The 26,403-nt window shown below is 41.0% G+C and overlaps 1 protein-coding gene across 2 annotated transcripts in view; it reads left to right on the top strand.

The window, feature by feature from the left end:
- The window catches only part of SSPN (sarcospan), a 112,921-nt gene that overhangs the window by 56,376 nt on the left and 30,142 nt on the right, over positions 1-26,403 (top strand). The window contains exon 1 of one of the 2 annotated variants that reach the window (XM_082738566.1): positions 18,203-18,634. The exons of the other annotated variant lie outside the window; for it this stretch is intronic. Coding sequence (XP_082594692.1) covers positions 18,359-18,634 — 276 coding nt within the window. The 5' untranslated portion in view covers positions 18,203-18,358. Of the gene's footprint in view, positions 1-18,202; positions 18,635-26,403 lie in introns of those variants that run through there. 2 annotated transcript variants of the gene reach the window in all.

The following is a 26,403-nucleotide window of genomic DNA, read 5'->3' as shown; positions in this document are numbered from 1 at the left end:
GAGGTTTGTACTTTCTGTACTGAGGGCAGTGGGAAGGGGTGGAAGCAGTTAAGCTTGGACCACGTGGACTGGATTTCGCTCATGCCAATGGGTTGCCCTCTCCTGCTTTTCTGGGGACAGGAGCAAGGTGCTGTGGTGTGGAGAGTGGAGGCAAGTGACACGGTACCATCAAGACGGGAAGATTCAGAAACGAGGGGGTCCCATGTCCAGAGAAACCTCCTCCATTTCACATTTCACAGTGTTGCTGTGTTCCTTAAAGCCTCCCCAGGAAACAGAAGTTGTGCTTGGGCTTGTTTTTCAGTTTCTCACGACTGCACCCATCCAGTGTCAGAAATGCTGGCTCTGCGGTGCATGTGAAGTGCCAAATGCCTTGTAAGAGACCCTACAATGTGGTGCCCACAAATTCTGTGAAAGCCATCAAAAACAAGCAAACTAAACTTCATCTTTCTCAGTGTAAGGCTGCCTGTTGAAGAAGGCAATGGACCCAGCAGAGGGGCGCCCCTCTGTGGGTTCTCCACTACCCTCACACACCCACACCCACACTCACACACACACACAAACACACACATTGGGTGTTGCCCTCTCTGCTCATGTTCTACTCTTGGGTGACTGAAACCTTCACAGGGTTGGATCCTGAATTTAGCCAGACTTCTGTTACTTGTTTGCTGGCTTTTTGGCTTTTTTTTTTTTTTTTTGGCAGTTCTGTAGTAAAATATTTGCTTAGGCTGCTTGCTGTCCTTTTGTATGGAGAGGATGCCCGTTCGTCTGTTTGTCCCAGGGTGAGGGTGTGTGCTGGGTGGTAGGTTTGTGATGGTGCCTCAGAAGCCTTCCCCTGCCAGGAGCTCCCGGCTCTCCCACGGCCCTGTTGGAACCAGAGAACTTGGCAAGGATGTAAGTTGAAAAAAGTTGGTGAATTTATGCTTCATCTTCTTTCTCCACTTCTTCTCCTGGAGGTGTGAACAAATAATGAAACTGCTAAAAAAGAAAGGCAGTGTGCAAGAGGGCGGCCACACAATTGGCCCTGGAAGATACAGAATCGGGATCATTAGCCGTGGATCTGAGTTGGAGGTGCTGAATATTCATTCGCGCGGTTGTGTGCGGAGCAGCGAGATTTCTTTTCTTGACATGACGAACAGAGTGTCCCGACACCTTGAGACACTAGGGTGCCTGCAGAACCTCATCAGAGGCGACAGCAAGGGAAGGGATTTTTGCTTCACCTCCCACACCAGCCCCAGAAGCCCTACCGTTGTACATCACACACACATAATCTCCTCCTACAAAAGCATCAAAACTAAGCCACTAAACTTAAGAAACTTGATTTTTCTCACTTAACTGTCCCCTGGGCTTTCTGGGTACACAGCATACCCCCCTCCCCCAAGCTGGTATTTAGCTTTAATGTTCACAGTTTAATAACTAAGCATTTTTAGTCAGATCTATTCCGGGGTGAAAGAAACATTATTTTAAGAGACACAAAAACTCGAAAGGTGCTTGAGATCTTTGGAGAGGCGTGGAGAGGATGTCGGGATTTTGTCTTTTCATCTTCTCAATAATCAGGCAGCATCTTGTAATCATATGGCGTCCCGAACACGGTGTGGGACTCCACAACAGTTGAGTTCGCTCCAAGCTAAAACATGGATCAGGTGTTGTTTGCAGGAATAGAGCATACTGAGGGTAAGAATAAATGTGGGAGCGATGTAGCAGAATGTATAGCTCAGGAAGGGAAGCATCAAGCATCTCCCAGGGGAAACAACCCCTTACTATCTACCAGTCCATTTAGGTGTGCCACAGTAATGCTCACCAGTTTGGCTGTGCTCCCAGGGAAGAGACCCTATTGTTTGAGGACAAGGAACAGGCTTCACAGAATGCACAATGATTTTCTTACACTGCACAGAATCTCACACAAGTTTTACTTTTGTTTGAAGAGGTCTATTTATCGCTTTGGTCATATCAGCAACAGGCTGTGATCTCTGTGAAAATCTTTTTCTCTTCTTAGCGTTTATTACTCTTTTTTTTTTTTTCCCTTTTACCCAAAGAAACCGTTGTCAATAGAGTTGGGGAAACTTTCATTTTATCCACTTCTTTGTTTACCTGGATGAATGCTGTACGACCTTCTATTGAAAGACAAGATAGCAGCAAAAATTACATTGTAAAACAAAATTATTTAGGACCAAAGTCCTACTCTGACCTTCAAACTGTTGGAAGGAGATTGGTGACAATGGTTGCCACCTTCCTCTGTCTTATTGTTGTAATTGTTTTCTCAGTGGTGACTTAAAAAGGAGGTGTGGGAGATACCACCTTATACCAGTTAGAATGGACAAAATCAACAAGACAGTAAACAACATGTGTTGGAGAGGATGTGGAGAAAGGGGAACCCTCTTACTCTGTTGGTGGGAATGCAAGTTAGTGCAGCCACTTTGGAAAACAGATCAGAGACTCCTTAAGAAATTAAAAATAGAGCTACCCTATGACCCTGCAATTGCACTACGGGGTATTTACCCCAAAGATACAGATGTAGTGAAAAGAAGGACCATTTGTATCCCAATGTTCATAGCAGCAATGGCCACGGTCACCAAACTGTGGAAAGAACCAAGATGCCCTTCAACGGACAAATGGATAAAGATGTGGTCCATATATATACTATGGAGTACTATGCCTCCATCAGAAAGGAGGAATACCCAACTTTTGTATCAACATGGACAGGACTGGAAGAGATTATGCTGAGTGAAATAAGTCAAGCAGAGAGAGTCAATTATCATATGGTTTCACTTACTTGTGGAGCATAAGGAGTGACATGGAGGACATGGGGAGATGAAGAGAAGTGAGTTGGGGGAAATTGGAGGGGGAGACAAACCATGAGAGACTGCGGACTCTGAGGAAACAAACTGAGGGTTTTGGAGGGGAGGGAGGTGGGAGATTGGGTGAGCCTGGTGGTGGGTATTATGGAGGGCACGTATTGCATGGAGCACTGGGTGTGGTGCATAAACAATGAATTCTGGAACACTGAAAAATTAAAAAATATAAATAAAAAATTTAGGGAAAAAAAAAAGGATGTGTGGTCAGAATGTGTTCTAAAAACCACAATTTCTCATGGTTCTACAGGATGGTTTACAAAAGGCTGTTAAGGAGGTAATCTAACAGCCTTACCTAAAAATGTATGATTGTAGCTAGAGAGACACCAATTAAAGATAAAAATTTAGTTTTTCTGGGGCGCCTGGGTGGCTCAGTGGGTTAAGCCGCTGCCTTCGGCTCGGGTCGTGATCTCGGGGTCCTGGGATCGAGTCCCGCGTCGGGCTCTCTGCTCGGCGGGGAGCCTGCTTCCCTCTCTCTCTCTCTCTGACTGCCTCTCCATCTGCTTGTGATTTCTCTCTGTCAAATAAATAAATAAAATCTTTAAAAAAAAAATTTAGTTTTTCTTTGTTTGTTTTGGTTTGGGGTTCTTTTTGTTTGTTTGTTTTTTGTTTTTGCTTTTTGCTTTGTAGGATGATCAGAGCCAAACTGTCCAGTGAGATAATGGCCTGAAAGACAATACAAAGTAAACTAAACTTGACACATTTGTTCTTCTCATTGGAACACCTATAAGTAGAGCATAACATTGTACAATTCAGAAATACAGAATCAGAATCTGAGTTTTAAGAAGCCAGAACCTCTATGTAGAAATAAGTGTGTCCCTTTCAAAACAGTTGCTCTGGAAGGCTTTCCACTCACATAGTTCCTGTTGCAACAAGTATTTTTGTTAATTATTTTCTGAGAATTGTTCTTAAACTCGGTGTGGTACATTATTTGTAATACTCTGTAAGGCAGCTAATAGCATTCTCTCAATTGACAGCCATTTAGAAGGAAAGGAAAGCATGTGGCAGGATGGAAGGAGTTGAGTACGAAGAGTGGGCTAACCTGGTTGTAAGTCCCAACATGTCCATCAATGCTTAGTGAGAGCATAGGCAGTGACACTACTAATCTGAGGCGCATTTGTTAAAATGAGGAAGTGGAATCATTCACTCACTCAATGATTCATTCATTCAAGAAGGAGGGGTTTATTGAGCATTCACTGTGGGAAACTCAATACAAAAGTGGAGGGATGGGTTGATGACCTCTGACTCTAAATTTCTGTCCTAAGTTGGTGATCAGTCTTTAACAAAATAAAAACAACAGGCTAGATTTACACAGTGATTAAGTAACAGTTAGTTTTTAAATCATCTCTGATGAAACTTCCAAGAAAACTTCCAAATGTTGTAGGAACTATAGGTTTATTAAAAGCTTAACTTTTTTTTGACAAAGGTGAGGGACCAGAGCTGTTTCAGATGCATTAATTGGTGTCTGGACTTTGTTCTTGTTTTAAAATTTGAGACAGTGATTTATAATCCTAGCCATGTATCAAGATCATCTATAGAGTCTTTGGAAAGTACAAATGCTATATGCGTAATCCACTTCCTGAATTAGAATCTCTAAAGAAAGGTCTAGGTCGCAGGCATTTAAAAAGAATGTTGAGGGTGATTCTGATACACAGTCAGGAATCAGAACCACTGGCTGATTTGAACCCTTATGCTTTCAGAAATCATTACCTCTATCGTAGTATATTATAGCTATCTCTTTTATCATAGAACTTTCTTTTAAAAGTATTATCTTAGCAGCATCTTATAATTAAAACTACATTCAATTAATATATGAACATCTGGTCCAGAGAGAATTTCTCCATCTACTAAGTTGTGATTTTTTTTTAATTGAGCATCCTCTATGTATCTAATTGTTGTATAGATAACTATAAAAAAATTTTAAGATCCAATCTCTACCTCCAATGGCCCATGTTAGAAGTTAGGGAGGTTGTTGATAGTATTATGAAATGGGTCCTCAGAGTACTTAGATCTACTCCAAACCACAGCCTCCCTTCCTCAGGAGTTTCCCAAGGGATATGACTGTGTAGAGAATGTGGTTAAGCTCTGGTTCTGAGCTGGATCTCGAAGCAGGGCCTAGCATCCTGGCCCTTGTCACAGCTTCTGGTCAGCATCCCAAATTGTACTATATTCAAGATGACCACATGGAAGGAAGCACCTGGAATAAAGGAATTGGTCCTCAAATAAGAGCACCAGGGGGCCATGAGCTTCCCAAAGAAACAGTTCCCAACTTGGCTTGTCTCATTCACTTAAGAATGAAAACTGGAGGACAGGAGGAGCAAGCAAGCTTGTCCTGCCTGCAATCACTATGCCCGTGGAAGCACTGGATTCTAACAAGCCCGTAACAGCTTCCTGGAGGTGGTGGTCAAGGCAGAGGGTGGAGCATGGGAAGATTGCAGCTCCAGAGCCTGCAAAAAATTATCTGGATGGGCAAAGAGTAAGGTACTCTCTGGATTTGCAAAGCACTGTGCATATTTACAAATTGCTGTTATTTATTATACTCTATTCTGTAATCCATCCCATTCATGCTTTTTTTTTTTAAAAGATTCTATTTATTTATTTGAGAGAGAACACTAGCAGGGAGGAGGGGAGAGAAGGGAAGAGGGAGAGGGGGAAGCAACTCACTGGGCAGAGAGCCTGATGTGGGGCTCGATCCCAGGACCCTGAGATCATGACCCCAGCTGAAGGCAGACGCTGAGCTGACTGAGCCACCCAGGTGCCCCCATCCTGTTTATTCTTTAGAGCTAACACAGTTTCTAGCAAACAGGTAAACAATGACACTTTACAAGTGAAGGTTATCCTATAAAGCAAATACAGACTGTAGGATCATATAAATAATAACTTACATCATACATACAATGCTCTAGAAGTTCAAAAAAGAAATAGTTCAACAGCATGGAGAGTGAGGAAAATCTTCACAGAGAGGGTGGGCTTGAGATAGGTCTTTCCACAGAGTCAACCTCGTATTTACAGAACGAACATCTGACCTGTGACCAGGGGCTGTGAACTCTGCCTTTGGATGTTGTAGAATAGTGACTAGATGGCTGGGACTTTGAAAGTGAGTAGAAACTGTAGATCTTACCAAAGACCATCAGTGGTCAATAGGTAGAACATTTAATGGTGTAGTTCATTTTTCTCCTAGATGGGCATCCACAGAGGAAAGACTGTTATAAATACTAATAAGTAAAATGGAAATATTTTCTCTCATAAAGAGAAAGAGAGCAAAAATGAAAGGCAGACCGTGGAACAACAGAAGTGAGTTCCTTTTGAAAACTAAGGGGGCTTTGTGTTTTGTTTTGTTTTTTTATTTGTTTTTCTTGGTTGGTTGGTTGGTTGGTTGGTTGGTTGGTTGGTTATATTATAATGTAGTGTGTCCATTAGAGGACAATAGAAAAGTAGGAAGTAGGGGAAATATCATCCATGTCCCACTGCCCCACAAGCGATTGCTTTTACTATTTGGATTGAGTTGTTTTCTAGGGGCCCTTTTGTTATTAAAACCCAAGTAACTCTCTTGGATTAATGTTTCACATCTCCTCCCTTTCATTCCCTTGTGTTGCTTCCCCTACACTCTCTAAAGAGGATGTGTAAGAGGATAAAATTATTTTCATTTAAAATATGGACTGTTTAGGCTTTTAGGGACCAAACTTAAAATTATGCATGAGTTTTAGAATCATACCTGATACTGAAAAAAATGCAAAAATAAAAAGGAAAAAAAATGCTCTTTCTGACCACTTACATGATGTGTTAAATGTTTATTGAAGATAGCTTTTGGACAAAAAATATGACTAAGTAAAAGATAGATGTTGAAGAAAGCTGCAGATGATTGAGAGGCATGGGGTTTATGAATTCTAGCTAAAACGGGATCTTCAGTATTCAGGGGAGCTTCGAGAGGGCTTTTCCCCCAGGGCCCAACCATAGAGTTGGGTGTTTAGTGAGTCACCCCCCTGCCACCATACTTTGACCTGATCTAATTATACCCTTACCACCCTGGGAGCAGAGGAGCAACAAAATGAAACTGGGAAGGAAAGTCTCTAAGAACTAGGCATAAGGAAGGAGCTATTGGCTAAGTGACAGGAGTTCATGAACCAGCAGGTCCGACCTGATACATTCCAGAGTCACTTCATAGATAAATAACCCCAAGGCATGAATGATCACTCTGCTGGGCCACACATTTCCCAACTACTTAATCTGTGTACCTCAGATTGTGACACACTGTAGTAGAGTCACTTGGCCCTTTGTGCCTTGCTGGACTTTACACGCAATCCTGTTCTCAGTCATGTCACACTTTATGACGCTTTCCTGGGAGGTGGCTCCCTCCAGTTGAATGTGAGCTCCTTGAGGGTGGGAACCCGCCTTTTAACCATCTGTGCCCCCTGGGTTATGTAGCAATACTAAGCACTCAGTATATGTTTAGTGAATGAATGCAGGAAGGAATGTTGTAAAGGCAGCTCGTGACTGAGAAAGAGGCACCAAGAAGAATTAAAACAGTATAGTTAAACAGTTAGCCTTTGGGAAGGGAATTGCATTAGGAGATGGCCAGAGTGTTGAGCTTGGCTGGGGTGTGTCCTGGGCAGGTGTGTAGAGCGAGACGTAAGCAGGAGGGTACATCCGAGATGTACTCAATGCCTAGACTGCATCCCAAATATAATGAAATCAGGCATGTAGGGAAAAAAACAATAACACATCTTAAATACTCGGTGGGTGATTCTGACCTATATTCTTGGCTCAGTGCAAGTGTCTGTTAACTACTTAATTTTATGATTTAGGCTCATAAAAGAGCAACAAAAGTTTCAGGTATAATTAACTAATTGGGCACGATGCTTTATTCATACAAATACACCTGAGTGAGTGGTGGTGTAGATTATAAAATAGCAATTGGCATTTCCCCACGTGCCATATTGCTAAAGTGTTGTAAATAGACACCTTCTAAAACGTCTCTCCTACCCTATAATGGCTTCGTATTTTTCTACACAGTTTGACAGAAAAAAGAAATGTGTTATTTTAACATTCCTGTCTTTCTGGAAATGAACTCACCCCACACTTGTCATTTCTCTCTGTTTTTCTTCTGCGACTGCTGGTCTGTTGCTGCAGAGATGGGGGTGCTTGTGGGCAGTGCTGAGATTCACCTAGGGACACATTAGTTATGGTAGCTTCCAGTTTCAGGGGATAGAAATAACTCACTTAAAAGGAATATATTTTGACTTGTTCCTTTATTTAACCATTCAGCAAATTTTGATTGAGCACCTTGTGTGTGTGCCAAGAATGATGGTATGGTGCTGACTTGAAAACTCAAGGAGCTTGCTTCAGGCAGAGCTGTTTTCTGAGGCTGAAATAATGTTGTCAGACTCTCTCTCTCACCTCTGTTTCTCTCTGCTCCTTGAGCGTATTCTCACCTGCTGTAGAAAGACTCTCTCCAAGTTATGGGAAAGAAACCTTACAATTGGCAGACTTCATTTCAAAAAGAGAGAGAGAGAGAGAGAGAGAGGATTGCATCCTATCCCAGCATCCTTACCTCATGCTTCATGGAAGGATTCTTACTCATTCTGCCTTGGCTTCTCCTTCATGTACCTGACCCTTAAACCCAGGGTAGGACCAGGGATCCTGTGAGTGGCCAGACCCAGGCCAAAGGGCAATTTCTCTGGTCATGGTGTGGGCAGCAGTCTCCCAAGACCATGTTGAGGTGGGTGAAGGGTCATCCTTCAACACTAAAGGGATTGTAGGCCATCAAAAACAGTGTCATCCGTCGTATCACGTGTGATCTTTTAGGGAGTATAACATTTGAGAAATGGAAACTTTTTCTGTCATAATTTAACTAAGCTAGCTTAATATTGGATTACCAAGACATTGTTTATGAAGTGCTGGCAATTTAGTAATTTCTGGGAAGTAATTTGAAATCAATTGGGGAAGTCAAGTGTGAATTTCTGTCTTAATTTGATGTTACCTTCACGGGGTGCATAGCACAAGCTTATAAATAAAACAGCAGCACCTTTTATAATCGGTTGGGGTGTCAGACAGCATTGCGGACAGTCACTACCCTGAAGCAGCGGGTGGGGTCAAAGTTCAGGTGGAAGGAGCTCTAAAGCAATAGAAGAGAGTGGGCTGAATTATCTTTCTCTAGGGATTTCTCTAGGGATCACTCTGGAAAAATCCCAGGTACAAAGTTGGGTGAGAGTATAGTAGGTGGTGGTGAGGAAAAATAAAATGATATTGTGAAGCAAAGCACTGATTTAGCAGCTAAAACCTGAGCGATATCAGGCAGTGAGTAGAAGAGGATAGGGAGTGTTCTACTCTTCTGTGAAGAATGTGGGAGGAGAAACCACGAGGATGGAATTGCCAAAGACAAAGATAATGCATGGGGAAGGGAAAGTGAATAAGAAAATAGGGCAGGGCTAGGATAACAGCTAACAATTATTGATTACTTATCCATGTCAGGAAATGGTCTCGTGTTTTCATGAACTACTGTATTTATACTTCATAGCAACCTTCTGAGGTAAGTGTAATGTTCACATTTTATAGAGAGGAAATCAAGACTTGAGAGCTGTGGGAACGTGTCTGCATCGCACAGCTGGTGAGAGTTAGAGCTGAGACTGGAACTCGGGCAGCCTGAGTCTGGTGTTTGCTTTCAGAGCTGCATATGAGAGAGTTCATGGAAGAACTGCAGGAGAAAGAGAACATGGCCGGCGCAGATTTGTCTTAGGGCCAAAGATGTCTTTAAAGGTGATGATGACTGGATATGGAACCAAATGTGGGAGTTTTAAGTCTACGGAAACCTGCACATTATGAAAAGGATAAAAGACGTCAGTCTGGCTTAGAGTCAGACAGTGACTCAGTTATTCTAACTAAGGAGGAGGGTTCATGGTCAGAGTGAAAATCATAGAGTTTGCTTATAACACATAGGATATTTAAAATGATTTTGTGGTGTTCTAATGTTATTATTTAGAAAGCCTGATTCTAATTCATCCACAGTGTCCATATGAATGATTCCTAAAGGCAGCTCTTAAAAATGGGCAAACAAAATATAAAATTCAAGGATTTTAAAGAAATATTGTTTGTGTCAGAAATACCTGAATCCAGAAGAATTGTGTAAAAACAGCATGACTATTTAGGATCTGTGAATATTTACTAAAACCATACAATGTTCTATGCATTGTGCTGAGTACTGCAGGACTGGTGGTGATTAGGAAAGCATGGTGTCCGCCTCACAGTGCTTATGATCTGAACGCTAGACAGCATCTGTCCTTGGTACCCTGGGACTTGGTGGGGATTTCTGTGTACAAAACGCTGTGTACCTTGTGATATTGTGATGTTATAAGAAATATATTTTGATTTCTGTCTCATTTCTGGCACAGAGCTCCTAAAATCCTCAGAATTTCCTAAGTGATGAGTGTGATGAAGGTGTCTTTTTTATGTTAATGAGATAATATTGGGACTGTACCTAGGGATGGGGACTGTTGCCAGGAGAACCAACTGTGTGACTAGAGAGTTAGAAATTTCAGTCTTACCCCTGACCTCCACGGATGAGAGGGACTGGAGATTGAATCAATCATCAATAATCGATGAATTAATCAGGCTATAGAATGAAACCTCCATAAAACCCAAAGGATAGGATCACTGGTGAACTAAAGTGCTTTCATATGCCATTGTGCCCGAACTCTATGAGGACAGAAGTTCCTTTGTTCTGGACTTTGCCCTTTGTATCTCTTCATCTAGCTGTTGGTTAGCATCCTTTAATATCATTTGTAACAAGCCAGTAAGTTCTGTAGCTGCTCCAGCAAATTAATCAAACCCAAGGAGAGGATCATGGGAACCTCTGATCTGTAGCCAGGAAGACAGAAGCGCAGGTAACAACATCTGAAGTTGGGCTCGTCTTAGTCTAAGAGGGACTGAGCTCTTAACCTATGAAGTCAAGGCTATCTCCAGGTCAATAGAGTCAGAACTGAATTGAAATGTAGAATACCCAGTGTTGGAGAACTGCTTGGTGGTATCAAGGAAGAAACGCACAGATTGGAATTGGGAGCAGAGCCCTTAACCTGTATGCTAGCATGTCAAACATATATGTTAACATGTCAAACATACATGTTAACATAAATGTGCTAATGCAGTTTCTTTATGCAATAAAAAATTCAACTCAAGATATACATTAAACTTGTACAATTTTTTTGTGTATCAGTAAATCTAACAAAATCCAAGTCATTCAGTTAAAATACATATTGAAAGGACACTGGTCTTAGAGTAAGAAGGAAAATCAAAGCCTTGAGCAAATCACTTAACCACTCTGAAGAAACTCTGACTTCATAGAGTTTTGGTTAGATTTAAATATATAATATGTGAGAGAACTTTGTAACCTATAAAAATATATATACAAATTCCAGACATAATTATTTTTGTAATTCACAGAAAATTAGGTTTTTGTTCTTTTAGAGAAAATTTTCAGAAAATGATGTGGTTTTATGAAAATGTATCTACAGTTAGATATAGTGATAAAATGTGCTGTGAGATAGGATCTGGGAGTAAAAAAGCTCTATATCTAAAATCTACACCATTTAGAAGAAAAATATTTGATGCTACCTTCATTATATACATATTGTAGAAAAGGCTAAAGATCTGAATTCTCTCAGCTATCTTCTTTCCAACCCTGGAAACTTAACTGCATTCTATTGTCTTGCATTCTTTCCTCCTATCTCAGCCTATGCAGGGAATTTCCATCTGACTAATTCTTCTGCCTCAAGGAACTTATCTGATCAATTATCAAAAAAAAAAAAAAGAGGCAAAATTTTCCTCAATTTTATATTATCCCTTTAACTACAGCTTTTCTTTCCCCTCTTCCTTTCTCCACTAAGCTTTCCCATGGATTTCTTTACACACGTTCTTCCCCTTTGTCCCTTCCCATTCACTCTTAAACTCACTGAAATCTTAAAACTACTGTATGGGACTGCTTTTGGCAAAAGCCATCAGTGGCCATCTTGCCACTAAAGCCTCTGGACATTTTATGTTTCCCTTCCTTGATTCTCTGTGGAGTTCAAGGAGGGAGTGAGTTTGGGATACATTTGGGACATTCAAATGAAGATGTGAGTAGGACCTAGAACTGAGGACAGAAGTCTGGGCTTCTTAGAGTTGGGGATCTGCAGTGAAGTCATGGAATGTGTAGTGTAAGAAGACAGAAGACAAAGAACACCAACATCTAGGAGTTTGGCGAAGGAAATGTATGATGAAGAAAGCTGAGAAGGAGAGGGTCGTGGTTTTTAAAATATGTCTTTGATACTTTTCCTTTCAATAGAAGGATCTAAATTCTTCTTCCCTTGAGTGTAGGCTGGACTTAGTGACTTTCTCCTAAAGAATGTGAATAAGAGTTACTAAGTTACTCAGACTTCTGAGGCCATGTCACGAAAAGGATAGCTTCTACCTTATTCCCTCCATCTCGGACTCTCTTTTTCTGGTTGAAGCAGTCCACCATGTTGTCAGGATACTGAAACAGCCCAGTGGAGAGCCAGTGAGTGGAGAGGTCATATGGAGAAGACTAAATTTGCTAGCTGGAGGTGTAAGTCACCTTGATAGCAGAGCCATCTGCTTCAGCCAAAACTTGAGATGATTCCAGACCCCAGTCTTCAAGGCTTCCAAGTGAGACCCCAGATAATGTGAAGAAACAAACCATCCCTGCTGTGCCCCACTGGAATATGAGACCCACAGCAACTGTGAAATAAGAGATAATTATTGTTGTTTCAAACCACTAAGTTTTGGGGTGATTTATTATGTAGCAATAGATGATTAATACAGAGGAGCCAGAAAGGTAGGAGAAAATTAAGGGAGTTTGGTAAGATAACTGAAAAATCCAACTCTCTATTATCCAAAATATATAAAGAACTTATACAACTCAATATGAAAAAAAAAAAAAAACAATACCCTGATTTTAAAATGGGCAGAAGATCTGAACAGACATTTTCCCAAGGAAGACACAGAGATAGCCAACAGACCCGTAAAAGATGCCCAACATCACTAATCATCAGAGAAAGGCATACCAAAACCATAATGAGGAATCACCTTATACCTGTTAGGATGACTGTTCTCAAAAAGACAAAAAATGAGTGTTGGCAAGGATGTGGAGAGAAAGGAGTCCTTGTGTGCTCTTGGTGGGAATGTAAATTGGTGCAACTACAATAGAAAACAGTATAGTTTCTCAAAAAATTAAAGAAAGAAATACTATATAGTCCAGTAATTCCACTACTGGATACTTACCCAAGAAAACAAAAACACTAATTCAAAAAGATATATGAACTCCTGTTCATTGCAGCATTATTTTCAACAGCCAAGATATGGAAGCAGCCCAAGTGTCCATGCATACATGAATGGATAAAGAAGATGTGATATATGAAAAAAATCATATATGTATATGTATGTGTGTGTGTGTATATATATATATATATATATATATATATATATATATATGTTTTATTCTCCATAATAGTGGAAAAGAGAATGAAAGCTTGCCATTTGGAACAACCATAACAAAAAGAGTGAAAATTTTGCCATTTGGCACAACATGGATAGACACAGAGGGTATTCTGTTAAGTGTTATAAGTCAGGAAAAGACAAAACCCTATGATTTTACTTACATGTAGAATCTAAAAAAAACAAAACAAACTCTTGAGTACAGTGGTTACCAGAAGAGAGGTGGGTGGAGGAAGGGGTGAAAAAGGTGCAGGGGATTGGTGGTATAAACTTCCAGTTATAAAATAAGTCATAGAGATTAAAAGTACGGTATAGGGAATATGGTCAATAATATTGCAATAACTTTGTATGGTGACAGATGGTGACTATTGTGACTTATCACGGTGAGCATTGATTAATGTATAGAATTGTGAAATCTGAGGATACCTGAAATTATTATAATATTGTATGTTAACTGTACTTCAATAATAAACTTAAAAAATCCCCAACTTTTTCAAGTTAATTCCTGATGGATATACAGTGACTTCCTATAGTTCTTTTTATCAAATTTTGAAAATTGAGATATCATTACATAAAATAACATACATAGATCTTAAATATTGTTCGTTGAGTTTTCACAAATGTTTAGACTCACATACCTGTTACCTAAGTCAAGATAAAGAAGACTTCTGTCATTCCAGAAAGTCCCCTCCTGCTCCTTTCCAATCAGTTCTCTGATGCCAACTCCATAATCACTTCTTACATTCAATAATCAAAGATTAGTTTTGACCTTCAAAAATTTGCTTATAAATAGAAATATGCAACATATATTATTTTATGTCTGTTTTCTTTCTCTTAGCACACTGTTAGTGAGATTCATTCAGATGATTACTTATATCAATAGTTAATCCTTTTTTAAAAAAATTTAATTGAAGTATAATTAACATACAGTGAATGATACATTCCTTCTTATTGGCAGGTAGTATTCTGTTGTATGGATATACCACAGCTTTTTTATGCATTTTTCTCCCAGTATTCTTATTTAAAATTAATTTAGTTATTTCATCATACACAATGAAAACATCAAAATTACATGACAAAACTACATGAACAAAATTATATGTGGAAAAATTTGATATCATTATAAATAACATGATATAAGGAGGTTGAATGCATTAGGAAATGACTGGTAGTTAACATCTTTGTAAATTCTCTGTAGAATGAGAAAGTTATAAGCCCTCTCTCTTTTTTTCTTTTTTTAAGATTTTATTTATTTATTTGACACAGAGAGAGAGAGATCACAAGTAGGCAGAGAGGCAGACAGAGAGAGGGGGAAGCAGGCTCCCTGCTGAGTAGAAGCCCAATGCGGGCCTGGATCCCAGGACCCTGAGATCATGACCTGAGCCGAAGGCAGAGGCTTTACCCACTGAGCCACTTAGGCGCGCCTATAAGCCCTCTCTTGACCATAAAAAGAGTACACTTCCCATGTAACACTTAACCTGAAAATATAAATTGTCATGAAAAAAACCCACAAATGGGTCAGTTCTGGAAAATGAAAAAGAAAATGAATCAAAGACACATGGAAAATTAATGACATAGAAAAAAAGGAAAATAGAAAAAAAATGAGAGTTTTAAAAATTTCTTACACACCCGCACACAGACACAAATATCAGCAATACCTGTAAAGTCATTTTACGTATGGGCAGTGGTGCTGCATATCATAAATGAGTTTTCAAGTGTTCTCTGTAGAGTATGTGATACTTCTTTAAATCAAATCTAATTGACCTCCTTGATATATTTAATTACATATTAAAGACACTTGATACAGTCCTTGGAACTGTAATAATTTTTCTATGAAATCTTTTTTGTTCTTGGCGAACGTAAGATCATGGGTTCAGAAAAACATTGGTTTAAAGATTATTTCTAGTGGGGTCTCCTAAGGACATTTTTGTTAATGACACTGGTTATAAAAAGAGTTATCATCTTCCCAGTTCTGAACTTCTGAAGTGTAAATACTTCCCAATAATGTGGAACTGGGGACACAGCAGAGGTAGATACTAAGCTTAATTTTGTTATTTTCCTCAGAAGATCAAAATAATCTCAAATCATACATTAACTACTCTCCTTCAATTTCTAATTTATAGCCTTTGTTAGTTTTGGTTTTTTTTTTTCTTCCCTTTGTTAGTTTTGAGTTATGAGAGCAGCCAGTAGAATATCTGAAAACACTTGGTTTCTACTTTGCCTTTTATCCTGGTAGTGTAAATATCTGAAGACATTATTGCTTAACCTATAAAACAGTGACATTATAATTTATGAACAACTAAAAAAACCCTGCTCATTTTTGTTCAACTATGTGATGAGCTGTAAATGGTGATTTTTCTCAGTGGAAAGGACATGTTAAATAAAGGAAAAGTGGGGCACCTGGGTGGCTCAGTGGATTAAAGCCTCTGCCTTCGGCTCAGGTCATGATCTCAGGGTCCTGGGATCAAGGCCCGCATCGGGCTCTCTGCTAGGGAGCCTGCTTCCCCCTCTCTCTCTGCCTGCCTCTCTGCGTACATGTGATCTCTGTCAAATAAATAAATAAAATATTTTTAAAAATAAAGGAAAAGCTTTCCTTGTTGTATCTTAACAACCCTCCCCTTCCATTTTAGCCTCGATTGTTCTTTATTACTAACCTCCTGACAACTTTTCTCACCCTCTTCTTTGCTTCCACTTCCTCATGTCAGTTGACATCTCATCTTCTCATCACCATCATCTCCTGGTTACAGACCAGGCCCACTCAAGCACAGATTCAACCAAGCAGCTGGGAATTGGAGCATGTGTAAGGCTCCTTGTATCACTGCTGCTTCCTTCACTGGAAACTGAAAATTGAAGTTGGTGGTTGTAATCAGACTAGAGGATTACAATTCACCTGTTCACCTCTCCACTGCTACTGGTTTCATTGTATGGTCAGCAGATAGAGCCCGTGTCTAGTTACAAATGAGTAATGGAAATAATGCTCTTCATCCACTGTTGTATATACATTACGGTGGTGAATCAAGATATTTGTGTAAAGTTCTCAGATGGTCTTAGGTGCAAGGCTAATAGCCAATTCTCTGATGGATAAAATACCACCTATGATTGTTAAATTGTTTAAAATCACAAACAATTTACACAATCCACTTGTTTGCCTATAGGAAGTAATTATTAAAATAGGTAATCCACCACAGTTCACATTTGGTTCCCTTCACCCCTATCTTAATTAGGTGGGTAGCCTAATAATCTGGTTCCTTAATAATTCTGGCACTCAATTTTTCATCTTTAAAAGCGGAAACTATATAAGGTGGTTGTGTGGAGTGACAGTCAAGTGTGTGAAGCACCTCGCATATACTTGATACAGAGTAGATACTCAGTTATTGATCTCTACATTATTCATAACAACAAAGAATTATTTCTGTGTAATCAGCTTCCTAAAGATGCTTTCCATGTTTATGTAGAAAACCCATGTACAGTTTGGTCATTTGGGTTGTTCTCGGTCAGGCCCAAGTTGGGCAGGTACCTTGGTGTTAACAGCCGCTTTTATTTGTCTGTTCTCACTAGAAATCCTAGCGGTATGGCTGCCCCACAGCTGACAATGACCTTACCTCAGCCCCTGTGCTGCTCTTGTGAGAGAGCCTTGCTGCTGCTGCTTCCAGGGGGATCCCTGGCGTGTGTGGTTTGAATTCTGCTTTCGAGCTACTGAGTTTATTCTGTGGACTATATTTTTCTTACTGATCCAGAAGGAACATATAAGAAAACACTGAAGTTCGTAACTTAATATTATATTTTATAACGTTAAAGGTGCCTTTTCTAATATCTGGTAGTTTGCAAAAAGAGTTGATGATGATTAGTTTATAATTCTAAGAAAACAGAGCAGGGAATGAGACTTTCTTTAAATTAGCGATAGTGAGCAGTCTAAGAGCAGGCTTTATTTATCCCAGCATCGTGGCAACAACATCATTTATTTTTTAAACATGTCTTTCTGAATGTTACAGTGACCATACCAAAGTAGATATAAAATACTCCAAAATGATGGGATCATTTCTTAGTGGTTTCCTGAAATGAGCCCTAAGTGCTACTGAGCACAGATATGTGGGAATAAGAATCATTGGTTTTATTGACTCGTTCTGTGACTTTGGGCTGGTACCGAATCTATCTTGAACTCCCATTGTAGCACATGGTAGGTGCTTTAAAAATCTCTCTCATGTGGACTGCATTAAATTGTCCATGTCCAAGGGCTATTACAAGGCCCCTCAGCACTGATGTGGAGATTACTGAAGACTGGTTGGGAAGTCCAGATAAACAACTGAAAGAACTTTTAAAAACACGGGCACTGGGAAGAGTGTATTAGCCTAACATCTTCATAAACAGTGCTTTCAAAAGCAGATACCTCCATGGGAAAAGTGCCTTTATTTGTCAGCTGGATTGCAGAATTCATAAAGAAGAGCCTATTCCTTTGTCGGAAAATAAGAACAATTTAACTTCTGGAAATGACTTCGCAGCTTGGAACCCAGCAATGCCTATTTTGGACTAAACTGTCTGTTAATTAAACTCAAATGATTAAACATTCATCACCTTGCATTGCACCTCTTAGAAAACAAAAACAAAACCAAAAAAAAAACCCCTGGGGCTTTGAGTGAAGAAAACACACACACACACACACACACACACACACACACACACACACACACACACAAACACACACGTAGCCTGTCTAAAGTGCATAAGGCCCACAGGATTTAGAAGGCCAAGGGCACCGCGCCGACTCCCGCCGGGGTCCGCAAACCCTGCGGTGGGCCCAGCGGGCGCTGCGTCCCGGCGCGTTGGCAGTTGGCGACCCCCCTCGACTCCCCCTCTGCTGCGGGCTCCCTGTGGCCTTTGGAGGCCCGGCGAGTCGGCTCCAAATGTTTTCCATATTTGTTCAGCCTCCGTAATTCGAATACCAGGGCAGGCTCAGCCCGCCCAGCGCCGCGCTCCGGGGCCCAGCGCGCGGCACACGCATCCACCCACCCACCCACGCAGCGGCCATGGGCAAGGACAAGCAGCCCCGCGGCCAGCACAGGCAGGGGGGGCCGGTCGCGGACGCTGCCGGGCCCGACGACATGGGGCCGAAGACGGGCAAAGGGGCCCCCAAGCAGTGCGGGGAGGAGGAGGCCCGGACGTGCTGCGGCTGCCGGTTCCCACTGCTGCTCGCGCTGCTGCAGCTGGCCCTGGGCATCGCCGTGACCGTGGTGGGCTTTCTCATGGCGAGCATCAGCTCCTCCCTGCTAGTCAGAGACACTCCATTTTGGGCTGGGATCATTGTAAGCATCAAGTCTGTTTTGCCTAAGCGCGTGTGCCAAGCAGGAACGCACGGCCGCATGGTCGAGTCCAGACTAACCCAACTGCATGCGCCCTTCCCCAGCTCCACTCCTCTAACTCGCGCTCTGCTTGGTGACGGTGCCCGCCCGGGGGCAGGGCTGGGCGCGGTGGGACTCCAGCCCCTCTCCAGCTTGTCGCTCTCCGCGCCTCTCACGGGCCTGCCTCTAGCGCTCTGGAGCTGGGGAGGCGAGCCAGACGCGGCTTATTGTGGTCAAATTCAACGTTCTGGGTAACAGCAGCGGATTCACTTTGTCTTTGTCCTTACCCTGGTCCCCGGACCCCACCCTTGTCTCCAGATCAGTAACAAACAGTGAAGGAAGTTCACGGAGTACGAGGTTAGGAAAAAGCCTACGTTTGGGGTTGCCACGTTGGGTGGTGTTAATCTGATTTTTTTACATTTGAAATTTCATTAGTAAGTTTTATAATGTTTTAAAGCAGGAAATGTGACTACAGCAAGCACAGCCTTAATCTGCTGGAGTCTGAAGTGGCATGCAGGCAGGGGCTGGCTATGGCAGGAGGGTATTTGGGGCTCTGCTAATGGATGTTCTGTTCTAGGCGAACACTGGTCAGCTGTTGTGAGTGTTGAAACACACAGCGTACTTGGCTTCATTAAATGGCTTCTTTGATGTGAAATGGGTGCCATTTACTGGGCACCTCATGTTGCCTGTCCTGATAGAGGCCTTACATTTATTATTTCTAATCCCCACATCATCCTTAGGGGCTGGTTAGTATTGTTTCATTTCTCAGAAGAGAAAACTGAGAGCGGACTCATCCAGGGTCGTGAACTGACCAAGTTGACCAATCAGCCAAACGGATTCCTTTTTGCAGCAAACTACATCTGCGTCTGCCTCACCGAGCCGCACTGCCGTCCCCATTCAGTTTGTAATTTTAATAGTCTGTTTTAGTGCCTTGAGGCTGACTACAGTCTCTTTCATGTGCATTTAGTTCACAATTTTTTATTTTATTTGATCCGTGAAACTACGCTTGGAGGTGGGAACTGGGACCCTCCTGGCACGGTGGGGGGAGGGGGAGCAGGCTAGGAGAAGTTAAATGACATTCTCAAGGCCTGACATTAAAAGTGGCAGAGCCGAGGGGACACTAGAATGGCTACTTATGGCTCCTGTGTCATGACTGTGTCATGACTGCTGTTATTGACCACAGGAGGTATAACTCATAAAACTACCCTCAAAATAATTTTGTATCGGGGACAGATATTAAAAGCACCTGATAAATATGCATCGATGCAGGTATTTTCTCATTAAGATTATTTGAACTCACAAATTCTTGCCGAGTAATTTAAAACTTTTAATTTGTGTACTAAGAATTCCCATGAAATTATCATGATTGGAGTTTTCTAAATCAAGTAATTTTAAAAATAGCTTTTCACTAAGATATACTGGATATTTTAGTCACCTAAATGACTGTCAAGATACTCAACGGTGGAGGGGGCGGTGGGGGGAGTCTTTCTGTAAGACCAGGCAAGTTGAAACAAAGGAATAAGAGTCCTTCGTTCAGTGGTTTTGAATATCACTTACAGGTGTGTCTTCTATCCTTTCCTTATGTCAACTTTAAAAAGTCCGGGACCAGAAAAGCACTTTTTTGATAGGAAAAATGCATCTTGATGTCTAAGTCCCATACATACAGAGTGGATCCACATCCACATACAGAGTGGATCGTGCCACTCTGAAATTTCACAAACTGAGCGATTCTGAAATTTCACAAGCGCCTGTTGGGAGCATCACGTGCTCCTAATTGCCTTGGAAGCTCCCTGGGTGTGATGCAAAGAGCATTGTAGACAGCCAGCTGTCTGTTCTTTCCAGTTTTCCAGTTTATAAACTAGGATCCATCTGAAGCTTGCCTGTGCTGTGTGGCCCTCATGCTATCTGTAAATCCGTTTTCTTTCAACAGAGACTTTCTGGAGAAAAAAAGCAGTTAGTGGAGACTGGTGAGAAGGGTCTCAAGGAGCTGGGCGAGGAAATCTCTCCTCCCAGCTGGGCCACAGACCCCGTGCTTGTCGTCTGCATCTCGCCTTCTGTGTTTGGTCACAGGCACTCTTCCAGACTTTCAGGGAAGTAAGAGACAGGGCAGCTGGACGAGAACATACGGAAGCCTGGTACTGAGCCACAGGCTAGACATTATTTGCTGAATAACTTTGGGCAGGTTACTTATAACCTAAGTTTCCATTTCTCCGTTGATGAAATCAGAATGGTAATAAGTCCTACCTCTTAGGGTTGTCGTGAGAATTAAACAAATCAATACATGTTCTCATACTTAGAGCAGTGCTGGCTTAGAGCATTCAGTGAACTAGCTCTTTTTATTAGCAGAGTAGCAATCACTGGGAGTGGAAATCACTCTTCAAATTAGAGGCAGCTCTATTTTATCTCTAATCTTGTGGAATAGTTACTTCAGACTCACTTACATGTCCTAGACTAGTTGAACTCTGAAGGTGATACCAGTTCAACGTCTCAACTTTCTCTGTTCATAGCCAAATTACTCTTAGCAATCTTAACGGTATTCGATTAGTCCAGTACTTTCTGGACCTCTCTGGAGACTTACAACAATGAACTTGGAGGAAAGGGACCTCCTCAGGGTCATTTCCCTCAGGGATATGGAGTGACTGTGGTCTGGGATATCCTCTAGAGAATACTGAAATATTTGCCCTGTTTAGATCTGCTAGATCAAAGCAGTACAGGTCAGTCCCAGGGGCTGAGACAAAGTCAAAATCCACTTAGGTCATTTAGGCCGAATTTGAATAAGCAGGGGTCCCAGACTGTGCCCCGAGTCCATCAACATGTTTAATGCTTCACTCTTCTCTTTGTTTTTGTACTGGTTGCCTCTTACCATATAGTACTTCCTTCACTTTACAAAGGTTATTATCCCATTACTTTGGGATTTGGAAATCACTGTTCTCATCATAGAATCTGGGTAGGTGGACGAAGCCACTTAGGTGACTTACTGACCAACGTCTGGGTGACTTGATGACTATTCAGTGAACTTCTGGTTACAAACTGGAGAAGTCCTTGATCATCTATGATCAGAGATTTATGTCTAGTGGAATTTTAGGAAAACAAATAGGTTATTTCCTGTCTATCCATAGATGTGATTCCCCTCATCCTCCATCAGAGAGATGACTGAAGGCTTTTTACTTCAGTTACAAAAGATTCCTGTAAAGGAAAGAAAAAAAAATGGAATGGAGCCACTGTAGAGACTTGGTAACCTGTAAAAGTGCCATTCTTCTCTCAAAATTCTTTATAAATGGTTTGAGGGTTGTAGGTCACACCACAATGGCAATACAAAGTGAAACAGAGTCTTTGAGGATGAACTTGGCTCAGGGCAGAGCAGCCTAGGAAATAAAAGTCTGTTTTGCATTTTATTCTATTCATGGTTTGAGTACTTGGGTCAAATAGGCAAATAAGTTTGCTCATCATAATTCTTACTGATGAAAAACGTGTATGGACTGAAGGAATCTAAGAACATTGAGGCTTTTACTTAATTCTTGCTCTATAGAATACAGTCGTGGCTTAGGTAAAGTGTAACATGTTTGAACTTTGGCTTATTTTTCTTCATGTACTAACATTTGTTGGGGGTGTCTGCTGTTCTAGGGATTGATCTAAAAATAATGAGTCTTATACCAGGAGAAGGAGATCTCTAGAGATCCTGATGGGCATGTGCCCTCATCACATCTGACAGTAATGAATACTTCCAATTAAAAAATTTAACCTGCACAAATATTTTTAAAACCCATTACCTTTCAAAGTATTTCACTTACAGTGATTTATTTTCTTTGGCATCTCTACTCTGAAGTCAATTTCAGAGCAAACTCTTGCTTCTCATCCCTGATGGGGATGCATAGTATTTGCTAGTCTCTTGGCCCTTGTAGGGAATATTCCCATGGAAAGCAAAAATTTGCCTTATTGTGGTTTTCAGCTTTCCTCATAAGTTTCTCCATTGCTCCCATATCGCACTCAACGAGAATAAAAAACCCTGAGATGTACACCACATTAATCACATTAGAAAGTTTAAGGAAAGGGCTTCAAAGGAAAGGAAGAATATTTCCTTTCCTTAATGTCATTCATAAAATTCATCGTATGAATCTGTAATGATTAAGAGTCTTGTCAAGAATTTCAATAACAGTTTTCGTATGTTAACTTACTCTAAGGAATTCAAAATGCAGGTGTATTCAGATTTTAAAATCTATTTTTAACCTTGGCTTAATGGAAGGGAAAATTGGGTGGTTATTTATTTTAAAACAGACTATATCCTGAAATGCACAAGGAGATGTATGACATGTAGCAAGTAAGGAACAGATATTATCATCCATAATTTATAACTAGAAAAACTAAGTAAGACATGATGATTTGGGTACAAGATTTGATCATGGTTATAGGAGAAACTCGAAGTGAGGAAGGTTTGGCATTTGGACTTTGAATAAAAAAGTCAAGAAGCCAAAGTGGTGTCAGTTTTCCATATAGATGTATTGATATTTGAAAAAGTTAACTTCAAATTATGTTTTTAGGAATATATTACATAGTAACACATTATTTTTCATATTGGGATTTTGATGTGCTTCCAAAACCTAATATTATATCTCTGGCACTACTGGGAAATAATTTTTATTATAGCAACTGTCACAAGTTTTTAGAAACTGAGGAGTGGTAATTATATGGCCTAACTCAGTCCCCACTGAGTATATAAGATAAATAATGGTAGGAAAATTATCTTTTGGTACATGAATTTCTCCAAGTAAGTGTAAAAATGGAATATAACTGAATTAATTTGGCAAAATAGATTAATTATTATCAGTGTATGAAAATAAAGGGGATTATTTGAGAATTTGGTGATCTGTTTCCTGAAAGAATATTAGAATAAAGAATAAGAAAGCTTAAGATTGGACAGTCTCATTAGGAGAAATGTATTTTCACCTCTGCTGCTAGCCCGATACTAAGCCACACTTGCTAAGGGCCAAGGAAGGGCTTGTTTAATGTGGAAATTATCCCTGGATCTTCTTTCTCTTTTTAAAATAAGGAGGAAACATGCTGGGTCCTAATATTTTTCAGTTCTGTCATGTGAATATATTCAACGCAGAAAGTTAATCTCTGGAAACTTTTGAGATATCAATCATCATTTGGTTTTATTTTTTTATGGTAGAAATACTAATGCATAGAATTTGGGGGTAATCAAATGAAACAGAAAGCTATTTATTCTCTTTAAGTACACTGTATGTCCAAGGGACTCTTGTGTATCCCCCGACACATGATGGGTGCCTGATCAGCTTTGAGTTGAATCCCATCTATTCCATACTTCCCATTATCTTTGCTTCTGTTTGAACTTACAAAAACCCATTTTTACAAAAGATTTTATTTATTTATTTGACAGAGAGAGAGCACACACGTACGTGCAAGCAGGGGTGTGTGGTGGGCAATGGGAGGGGGAGGAGCAGCCTCCCTGCTTGTGGGGCTCAATGCAGGGCTGGATCCCAGGAGCCTGGGATCATGACCTGAGCTGAAGGCAGACACTTAACCGACTGAACCACCCAGGCACCCTGAGAAAACCCATTTTTTAAACTATCGTTTCAGGAATGACCTATAGTTGCGTTTTGCAATACAGACAGATTTAAGTTTATTGATAACATTTTAAAGAACTACTAGGGAATAATAAAGAATGTGTTATCACCTCATTTCGGGCTCTGGGGTTCCAGAAATATCCAGGATACACTAATGTAGCATTACTGAGATGTTTTATTTCCTCTTCTAAAATGACTACAGGTTAAAAAAAAAAAAAAAAAGAGGAAAAAGAAGTCATTTGACTTATTTCGCATATGTCTAAGTAGAATAAATTGACGAGGCTGAATGCCAATGTCTTCCTTCTACAAAGGAAGCAATGGCATAGATTTCCTAATTTAGCATAAGAGTTTCATAGTTTGCCAATATGATATGCACTTCGAATTTGTTCTGATGATATGGCTGTGTTCTAGTCCTTTTCTTGCCGTTAGCCTTGTCTGTGACATTTGTATTAAGGGCATTCTTTAACCTGGGTCCATTACTGGTGTTCTCTGCCCTCTCCCCACCCCCGAAGAGTTAGCATCCACGTGGAAGGATCCACAGGAGGCCCTGTGAGGAGCTCAGTATGTGTATTTCTGTGTTGCTGTAGGACAGGAATGGAATCCCGTCATTAAACTTTAATTAGTTATCATTTCACTGCAAACTAGAGAAATGCTGATCAGAAAGGGCCCATCAGTCTAGAGCTGGATAGGACCTCATGATGTCATAGTTTAACTCTGGTCGTTTCTTGCCATGAATATCCAGGTCCAGGTTTATGACAACGAGGTCGCAAGCTGAACGTGAATTTTGTTTTTGAAAAGTGCATGTTGGTAACAGTGTTTATAGCATAAACTGTGTAAAAGCCTATTTTAGAGGCTTATCCTCTGAGATTCTTCGGATGCCGCCTCACATCTCAGTGTACTGAGAGAAAACTTGGCAGGAGTATCTGTCAGATGCCCGAGTGAGGTAGCTCAGTGGATCCCCCTGGTTAATTTTAAAATTCCTTTGTGTACACCTACGTGTATGACAAGAGCGAAAATGCATTTTCCTTTCAGTCTTAGTCTGCTCTAGCAAGTTCTGTTCTGGTCTCTCTTCCTGGCTTGCAGACAGCTGCTCTCTTACCCTGTGCTGCCATGGGCTTCCTTCTTTGCCTTGCTTGGAGACAGAGTAGGGTCTCTCTTCCCCCTTATAAGACCACCAGTCCTGTCAGATTAGGACGTCACTCTTCTGACCTCACTTAACCTTAATTACTTCTGAAAAGCCCTGTCTCCAAATTTAGTCATCTTGGGGGTTAGAGCTTAAACCTAGGAATTCAGGGAGGACGCAGCTCCGTCCATAGCCCTTTCAGTGAGGGATGTAAATTGGTACAACCACCTCTTAATCTCCTTTCACAGTTTATTCCTGAAGTCCCTATGGCTTCCATTGTTCCTGGAGCAGTCGGAAGTCTGCATGTTTCTTTTCTTTCTCTCTTTCTTTCTTTCAAGATATTATTTATTTATTTATTTGAGTGAGAAAGCAAAAGACAGAGCATGAGTAGAGGGGGAAGGGCAGAGGGAGAGGAAGAAGCAGACTCTCCACTGAGCAGGGAGCCTGATATAGGACTTGATCCCAGGACCCTGAGATCATGACCTGGGCCAAAGGCTGATGCTTCACTCACTGAGCCACCCTGGCTGCCCCTGTCTGAATGTTTGTAACAAGTGAACTGATACACGATGGTGCCGCTGGGTGGTAGGACTCTGTGCTCAAGCCAGTAGTGAAAAACGCATGGAGGAGGTGGTTTTTACTGCATTTACAGAGTGCTGCTTCTGTCAGATTTCTGTCAAAATCAAGTGTAGTAGATTCAGCTAGTGACTACGATTCTTCGGCCAGCTAGGGCATTTCTTTGCTATCTTAGCTCTTTAAGGCTTAGGAACCACTGTTCAGCAAATCTCTGCCTTTCTTTTCTGTGCTGGGAGTGACTTGCTGTCAGCATCTAGCTAAATGATACCTTGGCTTCTGAGGCAAGGATGTGAGGGTGGTCAGCTGTGCGGTGGCCACCGGCCTCTGATGGGCAGTGAACTCACGCTTGGTGTTTCTAGAACTCAAGGGAAGTCACCTCTCAGGTCTTTATACTGTGCGGCTGTTGTTCTCATTTTTGACGATGGTTCTGAAAGTGACCAGATGACCCATTG

Source organism: Mustela nivalis (genome assembly GCF_964662115.1).
Source record: "Mustela nivalis genome assembly, chromosome: 7".
In the NCBI taxonomy this organism is placed as follows: Eukaryota; Metazoa; Chordata; class Mammalia; order Carnivora; family Mustelidae; genus Mustela; species Mustela nivalis.
The sequence above is the reverse complement of the archived record's forward strand: the minus strand, read 5'-3'. Positions and strand labels throughout refer to the sequence as shown.